The 14,237-nt window shown below is 44.0% G+C and overlaps 1 protein-coding gene across 2 annotated transcripts in view; it reads left to right on the top strand.

The window, feature by feature from the left end:
- Positions 1–14,237, top strand: part of DENND6B (DENN domain containing 6B) — a 269,659-nt gene that overhangs the window by 177,738 nt on the left and 77,684 nt on the right. For both annotated transcript variants that reach the window (XM_085653729.1, XM_085653730.1), the window contains exon 10: positions 10,726–10,848. In XM_085653729.1, coding sequence (XP_085509855.1) covers positions 10,726–10,848 — 123 coding nt within the window. The remainder of the gene's footprint in view (positions 1–10,725; positions 10,849–14,237) is intronic.

Raw genomic sequence — 14,237 nt, 5'->3', positions numbered from 1 at the left:
GAAAGTTCTTCTAGCCTACAGAGCATGAAATTCAACAGTGCCAGTAGCAATGTGAGTTGGTGACATTCAAGGAGGCAATGCTGGGTCGGACCAGTGTCTGACATTGCGTCAACATGTTGTGCAAACTGAACCATTGATTGTGAATCATATTAATTGCGATCTGTCCAATGCGATTGCTAGAAAGGCTCTCAGGACTGTGGTAGTGGGGCTATATCAACGTCGCTTGCTGTAAATACCGGGAGAGCTGGCTTTCGAGTGCGATGGGTAAGCCAGATAGACAGCAGACAAAACTAACCTTTGAAACTAAGCGGAATCCTAAGGGGGCGATGATGCAGTCAGATACAGAACCGGAGCCAGATGGTGCGTCGAGTAAGGCTATGGAAAGTGTACTCCATGCCATACAGCAAAGCCTGCAAGACATCAATGGGAAATTAGACTCACTGACTCACAGAGTTTATAATATCTCCGCGAAGCTGGACAGACAGGGAGAACATCTGGATGCGGCTGAGGATCGTATAACAGCGGTGGAGGATGAATCACACACTACAACGCGCAAATGTACGGAAATGGAATAGCTGCTGGAGATGATAAAAAACAAAGCAGAGGATTTAGAAGTGAGATCACGTCGCAATAACGTACGAATTGCAGGTGTGCCCGAGACAGCAAACACGGGGAAGATGGAAACGAATGTGGAGGCAATGTTGCGTGACATCTTTGGGGCTGATAACCTCTCAGCGATGCTGCTTACAGAACGTGCCCATAGATCTTTGGCCCCGAAACCACCGCCGGGCGCCCCGCCTCGGCCTATCATTGCACGGGTTCTGAACTACAGAGACCGGGATGCGATCCTGAGGATGGCGAGGGAAAAGCAGCAAATCACATATCGGGGCAACAGCATTGCCTTCTATCCCGATTTCACTATGCTGGTACAAGCAGCTTGCAAGGAATTCAACCCTGCAAAAAAAACTTCGCGATCTCAGTATTGAATATGTGATGTTGTACCCGGCTAGATTGAAGGTAATGCAAGATGGGCGGACCACGGTACTTCAGACTCCCAAGACTTCCTCAAAAAAGTGATCACCAAACGTAAGGAGCCGAGGAGAGCTGCACAGGATCCAGATGTTGCCTAATTCATGATACGTCAGGACACATGCGACAACGCACTGCTGTCGTGGATTATGGGAGCGGCTAAAGGTGATGGCGGGAGCTAGGCTTCGGATCCCAGATCTATGATGGACAGCATGTTGAGACACTTGGCACCATAAGCGTTGTTGCTGTGAACTGGAAGATAGTAGAGGGGCACCTCTCACACATCGCTGCCGAGGGCGATCGATGACATGGCAACTCCACTGCTGAAACGATGCACTGCATTGACTTATGCTGGCGGTAATGTATGAACTGTGCATGCATTAGAGTAACCCATGCAGGAAGGATGGACATTAGATGGGAAGATAGATTGTACGGTTTAGTAGGACTAACCAAAAACTGCAAAACTATGATTCAAGTAAATGTTGCGGTATTGCATCTGTTCTGTAATTATGGTCTTTGAGAAGGGTAGTCGCAGATTGGTGTAGTATTAATTGTGCTTTCTTTCTTTATGACAAAAAGTGAAAACATACATGATGACTGTGGGTACTTTAGTATATACTTCCTTATGTGCTGTTGATGTCAGTATGACAGAAGTATCTACGGCATCAGATGCAAAGATTACAGAAGGTTTTATATCTGCACTCTTATTGTGACCCCCGACCACATCCACAATGTTGGATGAAGTTGTGTGGACTTGGCGGATCCCCCCAGGCGGGTGATCCCCACCACATGTTTGGTATGTTGTTATTGCAGTTTGGGGTGTGGCTTTGGCGACGTTGGGCTGCCAAAGTGGGAGGGAATTGGGTGGGGTGGGGATGGGCATTGTTCTGCAGACTGTGGGGCTTGAGACACATCGCTGATATCTGGGCTACTTGCAATATGATTATTGATGTCATGATGCTAACACCAAAAGTGATTGTTCAATTGGCAGGCATTAAACGGCTCCACTCTATAGGATAACTTTTAATGACAGATAGAGGTAGATTGCAACCAACACACATAAATATGGTAACATGGAATGTTAGGGGTTTTCATAACCCCAAGAAGATACGCCAGATATTTGCTTATTTTGACAAGCTTCATGTTGACATTGCGCTCCTTCAAGGGACTCACCTCTCTCCCATGTACAAAAATACCATCGGGGAAAAAATGGGCAGAAACAATTCACAGCTCAACCTACTCCACATACTCTAGAGGAGTAATGATTCTGGTGAGGAAAGGGACGCAGTTTACTATTGATACCACTCAAATAGATGAACTAGGCCGCTATGTCATTATGACAGGACGTGTCAGGGGCCAGAGGCTCGCTTTAATTAACACATATGGGCCAAATGTGGATGACCCTGATTTTTTTTTTTCCTATCGATTTGGTGCAAAATTCATGACCTGCCTGAGATGTCGCTGCTTTGGGGTGGAGACTTCAATTTAGCTTTAAATGACGAATTGGATAGATTGGATGGATCAAAAGAGCCACATAGAAGAGCTGTTGAAATGATGCAGGATCTTATGTCCGACAAGAAATTGATTGAGCTCTGGCGAAACCGACATCCTAGAGATAGGCCACACACACCTCAGTCATACACAACAGCTGGTCACGCATTGATTACTGGCTAGGAACAGAGAAACTAGCGACATGGATGCAGCGCATACGTCACTTGCCTCAAACATTGTCGGATCACAATCTTGTGCTTCTGACTGTAGACATACCGCAATACATGCCCCCACCATATATCTGGCGATTCAATGCAATAGCATTGCTAGATACTGTTTACACAGACTATTAGTAAGGCTATCCCGGATTACTTCATGTTGAACAAGCCAACTACTGACGACCCTGGTTTATTGTGGGAAGCATTTAAAGCCAACATACGAGGCATATGTATTAGCACTAGTGCAGGAATATTGAAAGATATACGCTATCAACTTAGTAAGCGGGAAGCCATATTGGAAGAGCTGGAGCGGCAATATGCCAGCACGCATATTTCAAAGATATTGGGGGATATTAGAAACATAATGTCGGAATATCAATCATTGCAGATGATGAACTTAAATACCTAACGAAGCGTCAATATGCGCGATCCTTCGGGGAAGGGGCACGGCCGGGGAGAGTATTAGCGAACAAAATTTGCTCTGGCCACAAACCACAGACGGTTCTCGCTGTTACCGATAATACGGGTGGGCTCCAATATGATACACAGAATATACTACAGGCGTTTATGAGGACATCTGGTGAGCTATATGCCTCGCAATCCACAGCTACCCAGTCGGAAATTATGTCATATATGGACGATGTGGCAATTGCATGGCTCTCAGACTCACAGAGGGAATATCTTTCTATGCCTGTAACGGTAGAGGAAGTAGCTGAGGTTATTAAGTCTCTCCCAAATGGTAAAGCGCCAGGTCCGGATGGATTTACCTCTGAATTTTATAAGGCTTTTATGGATCTGTTGGCGCCCCACCTTGTAGAAATGTACGGAGACGCGCATGACCATTAGTATCTTACCCCCCACATTAAGAGAAGCCATGATTATTGCTCTCCTGAAACCGAATAAAGATCCGGAACACTGTGATTCTTATAGGCCTCTGTCCTTAATAAATGTGGACACTAAAATATTAGCTAAACTTCTTGCAAAACAACTACAACCCCTCATGACTAAACTTGTCCTACCGGATCAATCCGTTTTTATCCCAAGTAGGTCAACAGCTCATAACACGAGAACACTGTTTGCGCTGTCACATTACCTGATCCCGTCAACAAAAGCGTATGCAGTCCTTTTGGATGCAGCAAAAGCCTTTGTTTCAATTGAATAGCTGTATATGCACGCAGTGTTGAAGCGCATGGGATTTCCTCTAATATTCCTATGTTGGATTCAATTACTTTACACAGCACCCACAGCGCGAATCGGGGTTAATCATTATGTATCGGAAGCAATACCAATTGCGCGAGGTACAAGCTAGGGGTGCCCATTATCCCCATTGCTTTTTGCCCTGGCCCTTAAACCGTTGGCGTGTAAGATACGCCAAGGTCATCATTACTCTGCGCTCCAATTCCTGCATAGGCCATTGCATATCTTGTTATATGCAGATGACATGGTGCTGTATGTGCGGGACCCTGATGTGCATCTGGCCCCTTTGCTGAGAGAGTGTATCAAATTCGGCCGGCATTCGGGGCTCCAAATTAACTGGTCCAAATCTCTCATTATACCCCTAAAAGAAACTACACAGCCGTGCTCCATGGAGTTCCCCCTTGAATGGCAAACGGACCCTGTTAAATACCTAGGCATCTGGTATCACCGAGACCCAGAAATTGTGATTCGCACTAATTATGGGAGAGTAATAGATGCCCTGGAGGACAAGGTCAGGCGGTGGATTCAATTCCCGTTGACATTGGCGGATCGCATGGCCATTGTTAAGATGGTCGTACTGCCCAAAGTATTGTTCCTTTTTGATAACATCCCTATCACACCTCCGGCTATGGTGTTTAGGTGATTGAACGCAATGGTAACACGACTGATATGGGCAGGTAGGCAAGCCCGCATTGAGCTGCGTTCCCTGGCTCTTCCCTACTCCAGAGGAGGATTTCAAGTTCCGGATTTCCTTCTGTATTACCTATGTGCGCAAGCGCAATATGCGCATTATTGGTACCATAAGGTCCCCTATTTAACGCACGTGGCAATAGAGGAGGGCGATGCACATCCAACTCCACTGACAGCTATATTGCCCTATAAGAGGCCCCCGCTGCACTCACGGGACATTAATACAATTGATGCCACTAATGCAGCATGGCGAAAGATGGGTAAGTTAGCCTGTAAGTTGCCTCTATATGCCCCTGCGATGCCTCTGCTTAAACATCCGGAAATATCAGTTACACAGGAGGTTGTAGGTTTCAAATTACTCAAACAAGTGGGAATTGATGCAATGGGTGATTTGTATAAGGATGGCATCTTTGTTGAACCTAAGGACCTCACATATATTAGCAATCAGACATTACTTTTTAAATTCACGTATTATAGATTACAGGGAGCTATCCGAAATCTATATCCATCTTACCCAGAGAAACCGCCGCAATTAAAAACGCTGCAATTGCTGCTCACTGACACCTGCAGTGCTCATATGGTGTCGAAACTGTACACTAAATTGCAGTAGGACATCGATGGTAACGCACACAAGGCCTTAATGAGATGGAATGAAAGCCTGGATGAGCATATCACAGGGGAGGAGTGGGCAAGGTGTTGCGCACTCACGAGCATGCTTACACCAAATGGTAATTTACGTATATTGCATTATAAATATTTGCATCAAACCTATTAAACTCCATCCAGACTGGGTAAGTACGGATTATGCTCAGATGCCCGATGTCAAAGGTGTGGTGTGGAAGAGGCCAACTTTATACACTTGGCATGGTTTTGCAGGCCGATCAATGCTTACTGGGTACACGTCGTGGAGATGCTGGGGAGGATGGTGGGGGTCAACATTGAATGTACGATCCGTACTTGTTTGCTGGGACTAATCCAAGATGTGCACGCTACTAAGCGTAAATTCTATGTTATTGCCTTGCTACTGGCCAAGCGTAGAATTTCGATATGCTGGGGTAGTAAGAACGTCCCCACCACTAAATGCTGGCTGGAAGATATGGCCTACTATAAGGATGCACTAAAAACGTTTGAGGAGGAGCTGCCTACTGGATCCAAGCCTAGAGACTACTGGAAATATTTGGTGAACTATTTACAAGGAACTGCAGCTAATTAATTGTGCATCACATTATAAATTGTAATTGAAAAAGAAGTTGGACGATGTCACTATGTATTTGTAAGGTACTGGATGAAGGATGTGGTAGTCCTACAGTCTGTAAGTTGTACTGGATGTGATAAGTCCTGTTAAATGGTAATAAATAAATAAATTTAAAAAACTAGTGTGTAATCGCCCTTCTGTCAATATAGAATAATATCCTGGTGAAATTCATTATGCTGCGCATTTCTGATGCAGTGGTCAAGCAGTTAAGAAAAGATGAGGTTGGATTCCACAAGGGCAGAGAGTGTGTTGATTAAGTTCTTACTCTACACAGCATCTGGAAGCAGGGCACCAAATGGCTAAGACAACTATACATCAGCTTCATTAATTTTGAGACAATACCCACCATGACAGCCTCTGGCATATGAGAGCCTACTGCATACTGCAGCAGTTAGTTCTCCTCATCAAGAGCTTCTGTGATAATTGTACCTGCCAGAGGCATCTGATGGACCTTATTCTAACACTAGATGGACCATGTCTATGTGGATGACCTAGCCTTGTTCTCTCACATTCACCAGCAAAAGCAGGAAAAGGTGTCTCATCTCAACATATATAAACCGTAAGTGGGCGTGAAGATGAGCTCAAAACAATTTGAAATCATGCCACTCAACATCCCAAACCCTTCACCAATCAAGGACCAAGCCATGACTGAAGAGTTCCCCTATTTAAGCAGTGGTATTAGACATGATGGAAGGTAAGGCAGTGATATCAAGAGCAGACTAAACAAGGCCAAGAATGCCTTCAGAATGCTGAACAATGTGTGGAGGTCCTCTTAGCACAGCACCAACACCAAGCTGGGGCTTTACCAGAGCTGCGTTCTGTTTACACTCTTATATGGATCAGAATGCTGTTAAATGCCGAAAAGTTACATCACCAAACTGTCGTCCTTCCACACCAGTAACCTGAGAAGAAGTGTGCACATTTTCTGGTCGCGGACAACCTCCAACCAGGAACTGCCCATTAGATGCAATCAAGAGAGCAGGAACACCATCATTATGAGAAAAAGATGGTGATGGATAGGACACACAGTCAGGAGAGAACAAGACTCAGCCACAAGAACAGCTCTCCACTGGACCGAGAAGGCGGAAGAGAGGCAGGCCAAAGAACAACTGGAGGTGAACTGTGGAAACGGAAATGAAGACCCTGAACCATAGCTGGGGCACCGTACATAAAGTACAGACAGTAGTGGAGTTCCTTCATTGTTGCTTTACATGCCAGTCGGCATAACCGGTAGTAAGTGAGTAAGTAAGCTACCACATGGGCATTTCTCCATACTTTTTTCTAGGCACCACTGTTTTGGCTCTCCGGTCTACAGGGATGGTAATTTTGCCCATTCTGTCCTGCTGTATTTCCAGGTGCAAAGCCCACTCATCAAACCCACCTAAATCAGGAAGGTACAGCTTTGGTATCAATTCAGAATGTAAGCAGTCTGTGATTAGAAGTGTCCCTTTGAAGAACAAGTTATTTACCTTTGGAAATTCTCTGTCTGGTGGATATTATGTCTAACCAAACATTTATTCACCACCTGCTCTGTTCAGTAGAGTTGACTTCCGATATGTCAAAAGTACCCACTTTGGCTTGTTCACACTGTCTGACAACAATCTGTCAGTCATGTCTGAGGGCGCGCAAAGATACCTTGGTAGCTAACATCTGTACGCAGGGGTGATGCCTATTTTCAGGTCTCTGTCGTCACTTTTTGAGGTAGGATGAAGATGTTGCGGATGCAACGCCTTCTGGCACGCGTAAACTTTCTGGATCCAGTCTGACGCCGGGGGATTGAGAAGGTGAAGAGTCTGTAGTTACATGGATTATCATTACCGATGATAAGTAAACGTTTTTTTTTTGTTCTGGGATCTTCCATCAAGCGGAAGATTCCAGATCTGTCTCTTTCTAAGGTATGTAGACACCTCTACAGATTTAGTATTTTCGTATTCCAAGAGGATAATCTCCTTGATTGAGGCAGTGGGCATTTTGTCAATCGTGACGAGTGTGGTTTTAGAAGTGTCTGTAGGATTTTATTGCTTCTGTGCTCTTGACTTAGCTACAAATGTAGATTCTGGACCACCATCTGGCCTATAAATTGACGAAGTCCCTCAACTCTACTGCAATTACATTGGCAACTGACTCTTGTCAGTATTGTTGCGGAGTTCACTGCAGGGACTATTATACTTAAAGCTGTTAAACTCCTGAGAACAGATTTATACATAACCATCCAGATGTCTTCTAGGTCTGAAGTTATTCTTACTCTACTCTGGGAAAGGATGGTAAATCCTCAAGGATAATCCTAGAGCAATATTTTAACAAAACGAGTGGAGGAGAACTCAATCTCATTCTCTCTGCGACCGAGAGACGAGGCTGGGTCCTAGCCAACAACATATTCTCACAGTAGCATTCCTTCCTCAGGGGAACATTAGGGGCACATTTATTCAGCAGACTGCAAAATGTTCTAGACGAGAAGCTGATGAATTTGAAAATTCCTTAAACTATTCAAAACCTGGGGCCTGCTGCGAATGGACTTGTTTGCAACGGAAAACGATAAACAAAAAGCGGTGCTCGAGTTTGCATCATTTGCAGAAGCAAAAGTTTTGTGAGATGCTGAACTCGTGCTCTTGAAAACATAATTTATAAGTGTACCTAGCTTCAACTAGTTTGTTGGAATCTCTGTGAAATTCAAGGGGTCCACAAAGCTCGTTTAATTTTTATAACTCGTTTATACGGTTTGCAGACCTCTCCACAAACAAAACAAATCTGTCGCTTTCTCAGGATCCATGTATGTTAGTTTAGTGGGTGTGTGGGCCTCTAGAAAGGATTCCACCCAGGCCCATTGTAAAAGCTTTTCTTGCTGAACATTAAAGTGGTCCGTGAATCGTATGAAGGCATCATTAAATGGTGTTCTGGCTTGCTTTCCTGTTTGGTCAGCACATTAGAATTAATTCCTGTAAAAATTACTTGTTGGTAATTAATATGTAATAAGTATGTCTTATGAATTTCTTTTTGACTCCCTTTTTCATTTTCTTTCTTCACGTAAGCATTCTGCACTTTAGTAGGATTTGAGTTTGGTTTTGGCCTCGCTTCTATGTAAACCAGTTGAACCTTTGTTCTATGACCTTGACTTACTGATCAGGATGACGGCTTTCTTGATGTCAATTATCTGTACTAGAAGGATCAGCAAGCTCTTTTATGCGACAAGCCATATTTTTTCTTTTAGAAGGATAGGTTTCCTCCAGATGGTCTCCTTCTTCATGTAAAAGGTAGTAAGTAAATATTGTTTAAATCAAGGAATTATACCTTCTGGTGCTTCGGATGAAGCAACCCTACATACTTGGATGTCTCCAATGCTGTGGTTTTTAACATGTGGTCTGTGGACCTTTGGGGGTCCGTGAGGCCTACTCATGGGGTCTGCAACGATTTTACAAAATTAAATATTAAAATTAATACATCTAAAAGTATAAACAAATAATGAAGCAACATTCAAAATTTGAAAACTTTTTCTATATTTGGTTGTGAATTACATAAAAGATTTCAATATCTGATCATTTGGTGTATACTTTTCTATATATTTTTATATTGTTTTGAGGCTCAAATCATAGAACTTGCTTAGGCCAGGGTCGCTGGCTTCCAATAGTGACTCAGTGGAGGTCCCCCTGATTCCTGTCATGGTTCAGTGGGGGTCCTCAGAAGTTAAAAGGTTAGGAACCGCTGCTGTAGGGCTCCAAAGGTTTAGCTGGAATGAACATAACCATTATAGACTGCCAGAGCATCGATTTGTGACATAATGGTAGCCTTACTCCAGGCAGCAAAGTGGGTGAAGCCACTGTTTTCAGGTAGATAGTCTCTGATATTTACAAATAGTACACCATTAAATGAATTCAGGTACTTCAAAGACTGAATGTTCATTCCACCACAACAAAGACAGCATCAGTTGCCTTCTAAAGACTTGGCTTTATTGCACACGTTCATTGAGCAGCAACATGGGTTGCTCCGCATACCTTAGGCATGCATTACTCTATGGATGCATCAGTTAGAAAGGTTGTGTTTTTTTACCAGAAAGTTCTATGCAACCTGTTGTCTCGAAGCCCTGTTGGGTGTTGTACTTTCTTCCCACGTAGCAGTGTCTAGAGATGTGACATCAGATTAGCAACCATTTAGGAAGAGGAAAGCACATGAGGCTAGATTAAGCATCAATTATCTTCTTGCTGATACTGTTAATCCTTATTCTCTCATTCACAAGACTCACCCAGCTAATCCCTTATTTAGCTTATTCTGTTTCACAACCTTCCAGGTAAGAAAAGCAAGAAGAACTAGGTGTATGGCTGGAGACACCTCCATTTGGTGACGGACAGATGGAGACCTCCAAATTCTTTTCATGTGACAGCACTCGTGTAATACAAGTGTTTCCCCATTCTGTTTGCTGGCTTGGGCAGTTTCCATGCAGATTTTAAGCAGCGGGACAAAGGAATAGGAGTAAAGTTTTAAACATGAAGATATTTTTGCTGAATTCTCAATTTAAGAAATCTTGCCCCCAGTGAAACATGAATTTTGCTTAGGGCTTCTTAGGTTTGGGTGATGGGAACATCAACTCGAAAAATAAACGAAAACCCATTTACTACAAATTAAAAGCAGTGCTATAAATAATATGAAACCAACAAATGTTAAATAAACCAAAAATATGCCCATCTGCTGACGATTCCCGAATTGCGGTTTTAGCGTCCGCGATACGACATGTAATCTTAAATGGCACTCAGTGGTACTCACCAAGAGCAGTATGCCGTGCAGTATGACTGACTGGATTCTATGTGATGATCTGTTGATAGTTTTGTTTTCTCTTTTTCCATTGTCCGTCAGGTGTTTCCAGCCAGTCCTCATTCATATCCAAATGCTGTGGGAGCTGATGATGTTGGGGGAACCTGTGGTGGTTATGGCGCCTTCTCCCACCATATCTTCTGAGATTGTTCTTGCGCTGACAAGGTAAATGGTTAGCTTCGATATTTTGTTTGGCCATACATTGTGGCGCTTGTTCTTTTGCTGGGCTGTGAGGGCTTTTCGTGTCTTCTTCTCTGGTCAGTTTGGGGATGCAGTAGCCCAAACAACTACATTTTGTCCTGAGAAGGTCAAAGGCTTGTTATTACACTTTTTCTCTTAAGCCCCTTCTTTGTATTTTGAAAGATACTTGTTTGAGATACAGAACTATTTGTTACATGCATGTCAGCACCGTTGGGTCTTATGTTGGATGTTGTAATGAAGACAGGGTCCGGTTCCATGGCAAACTTAAGATGGTATTTATTAAGATAGTAGGTTTAAGATAAAGATACAGTGAGCCCCACCAGGAGCAGTCCTCCTGCTGCTCAGCCCATCATCCAACTCCCAACCTCACTCACCCAACATTCTGCAACATCATCCACACCAACATTCCACACCACACTGGCTGAGCAGTAGGTATAACATTGGACAAAGCATGGTATACATGACATATGCACATTACATGAGTAGTATTAGACATTTCTTTGCATCCGATGTGAGCACTAATTCATTTTCTGTATCCCAAGGGTCTAGCCGAATGAGGTTTTAGTTTTTAGAGTGGATGTTGAAATGGCCAGTCGTATAGACTATATATTGATTTGTCTGAATCTATGGTACACACTTGGTGACATGGTAGTTAAGGATTGGTTGGAGAGTGACCACAACCTCATGTGTGCTACCTTGGGCTTGTGGCGACAGCGGATATCTACACAGAATAGGTGCGACCTTTAACCTTGTGATGTAGTCCCCACCAACGAAATGAGGTGCCTAAAGTGGACAAGATTAGTAGAAAAGCCCGAATCCATAGCTAACATTACCAAGGAATTAGATAATGCTTTGATAGAGCTAGAGTCTATTACGGCTACGAATGCAGCACTAGAGCTTACCACCGAGATCCACAAGAAATTCTTTACCCATTTGCGCACACATTTTTCCAAGCGTTGCAAGCCTAATAAAACAGCAAAGAAGAAAGCCAGCTCCTGGTTCAACAAGGAGTGTAGGCAGGCTAGAGAATTACTTGAGGATGCAATTAAAATGGGGGAGCACGCTACAGCGCGAGTAGCCAGACAGGTTTATAAGAGCACCCAGAAAAAGGCCAAAAAATCATGGGATGAGAAAAGATGGCAGGAGTTTTTGCAAGAACATGTTAGGGGATGCGTTCAGAATTGAATGGAACAAGGGGCTTGTACTATGGTAATTTTAAATGTGTAGGTTCTAGTTGATGATTCTTAGGAATGCTTACCATGTCATGCCTATTATGGGGAGGGTTCTGGGTCGAATACCTTTTGAATGTGAGGGGCAGTTACTCTATGGGGCCTGGCCAGTGTGGTCACAAGGTTTGCTGCTACAATAATCTTAATCCTACAAACTAGACTGGTGTATATCAAGACTTTCTACAACATCAGTTGGCGACGAGTTGGCCAGGTAGCCCAGCAGTCAAGCCTTGGTGAAAGTGAAATTGGGCTTTCTTACTCAACAATTCCAATCAGCATGTTGCCCTGCCTCAGAAAGCCTGACTCCAGGTACCAATTACGCCTGCTGTGTATTATTGCTGTTTTCCGATTTATTTTGGATTGTGTAGAACGCTCGAGCAAGTGATTGCACGTGCCATTTCATAAAGCCTGCCACTTCTCGTGCAAGCACAGCCTTATTTATACATGATGCTCGAGTAGCGTGAGCAGTGCGTATATGCCATGGTTCAGAATGTTATTGAGGAGGAAAAAATAAACTAAGTATACTTGTGTCACACTCCGCTTCCCCCTTTTGATTGCCTTTCTACAACTCTTCTCCGCAAAGATCATGGAGTCAGTATTGTTCAGTATAACTTTTGTTTCCAAACACCACCTTCCCCACCTAGTGCTACTTCAGTGGTATTATTACATACACCTTGATAATTCAGTATTCAAATTTTTTCAGTTGATATTCATCTACATTAGGAAAAATGCACTTATTCTACTATCGTTTGGGTAAGAAGGTCAACATGTATTTAAGTGCTTGCCTCCTGTGACTGATAAGCAAGAAAATTAAATTACAGATGTTTATAAGGGTCGAAATTTCGTTTACAGACTCGAGCTGAAATGGTAAATGTTTTGATAACTCAACATAAATTTTACACTTGACCTAAAATAAAAACCTCACCGAATCAGTTGTTGACTTTGTTGGGCTAGGCTACGTGTGTTGGCAGCAAAGTGCCAGTTTGGACAAATGACAGAGGAATTTATTAGATACCATTTAATTGTGCAATGTGCAGAAAAAAAATGCAGGAACGACTCTGGGCTACCAGCAATCCCTCACTTAAGGAAGCCATTAATACCGCACCTAGGCCTTGAACGCTTAGACAACCTGCGGCCCATCTCTCTTCTTCCTTACTTTGCCAAGATCGCAGAGAAAGTGGTTAACCAGCAACTCACGGCTCATATTGGGAAATACCATCTCCTACACCCCACCCAATCGGGTTTCCGTGAATGTCATTCGACTGAGTCAGCCCTTCTTTTGGCCACTGAGACCATTCGGGAATTCGTGGACGCGGGTCAAACTGCGGCCCTAATTCTACTTGATCTCAGTGCGGCCTTTGACACGGTGGCCCACCAAATCTTGGTTGACCGGTTGAAGAAGGGAGGTGTGTTTGGGAAGGCCTTAGGCTGGCTCACCTCTTTTCTGGATAACCGCAGCTTCCAGGTGAGGCAGGGTAAGTTCTATTCTAAGGTGATGGAACTGCAGCAGGGGGTCCCTCAGGGCTCAATTTTGAGCCCTACCCTTTTTAATCTGTATGTGGCTCCCTTAGCCGAGATTGCTGAAGGCTTTGCGATTAGAGTGGTATCTTACACCGATGACATCCAGTTGATTGTGTCTCTGACTCAGGATCAACAATCGGCGGCTCCCAACCTGGTGGCATGCCTCCAAGAACTTGCAGCCTGGACGGATAAAAATTGTTTAAAACTTAACGGCGTTAAGACCGAGGTATTGGTGGTGGGGAAAGCCCCTTCTGTTTGGTAGTCTGCTTGGTGGCTGCAGAATTTGGGCCCCACTCCCGCTCCCTGTGCCCAGGCAAAAAACCTAGGGGTCTGGATGGACTCCCACCTCTCGTTCGAATATCATACCAGACGGGTTGCGGGCGCCTGTTTCGGAGTACTAAAGGGACTCCGGAAGACTCTGGACATACTGCCTGTTGCTGCCAGGAAGGCCATAGTTCACGCTCTCGTGACTTCCCGTCTTGATTATGGGAATGTCCTCTATTTGGGTGCTACAGAGAGGTGTTTGCAGAGACTCCAATGCGTGCAGAATGCAGCGGCCCGTTTAGTACTGATGCGACCGAGGAGAGCCCCCTCTAAACCGGC

Source organism: Triturus cristatus, chromosome 4_1 (assembly GCF_964204655.1).
Source record: "Triturus cristatus chromosome 4_1, aTriCri1.1, whole genome shotgun sequence".
NCBI lineage: Eukaryota > Metazoa > Chordata > Amphibia > Caudata > Salamandridae > Triturus > Triturus cristatus.
This window is presented reverse-complemented; position numbering and strand designations above follow the sequence as displayed.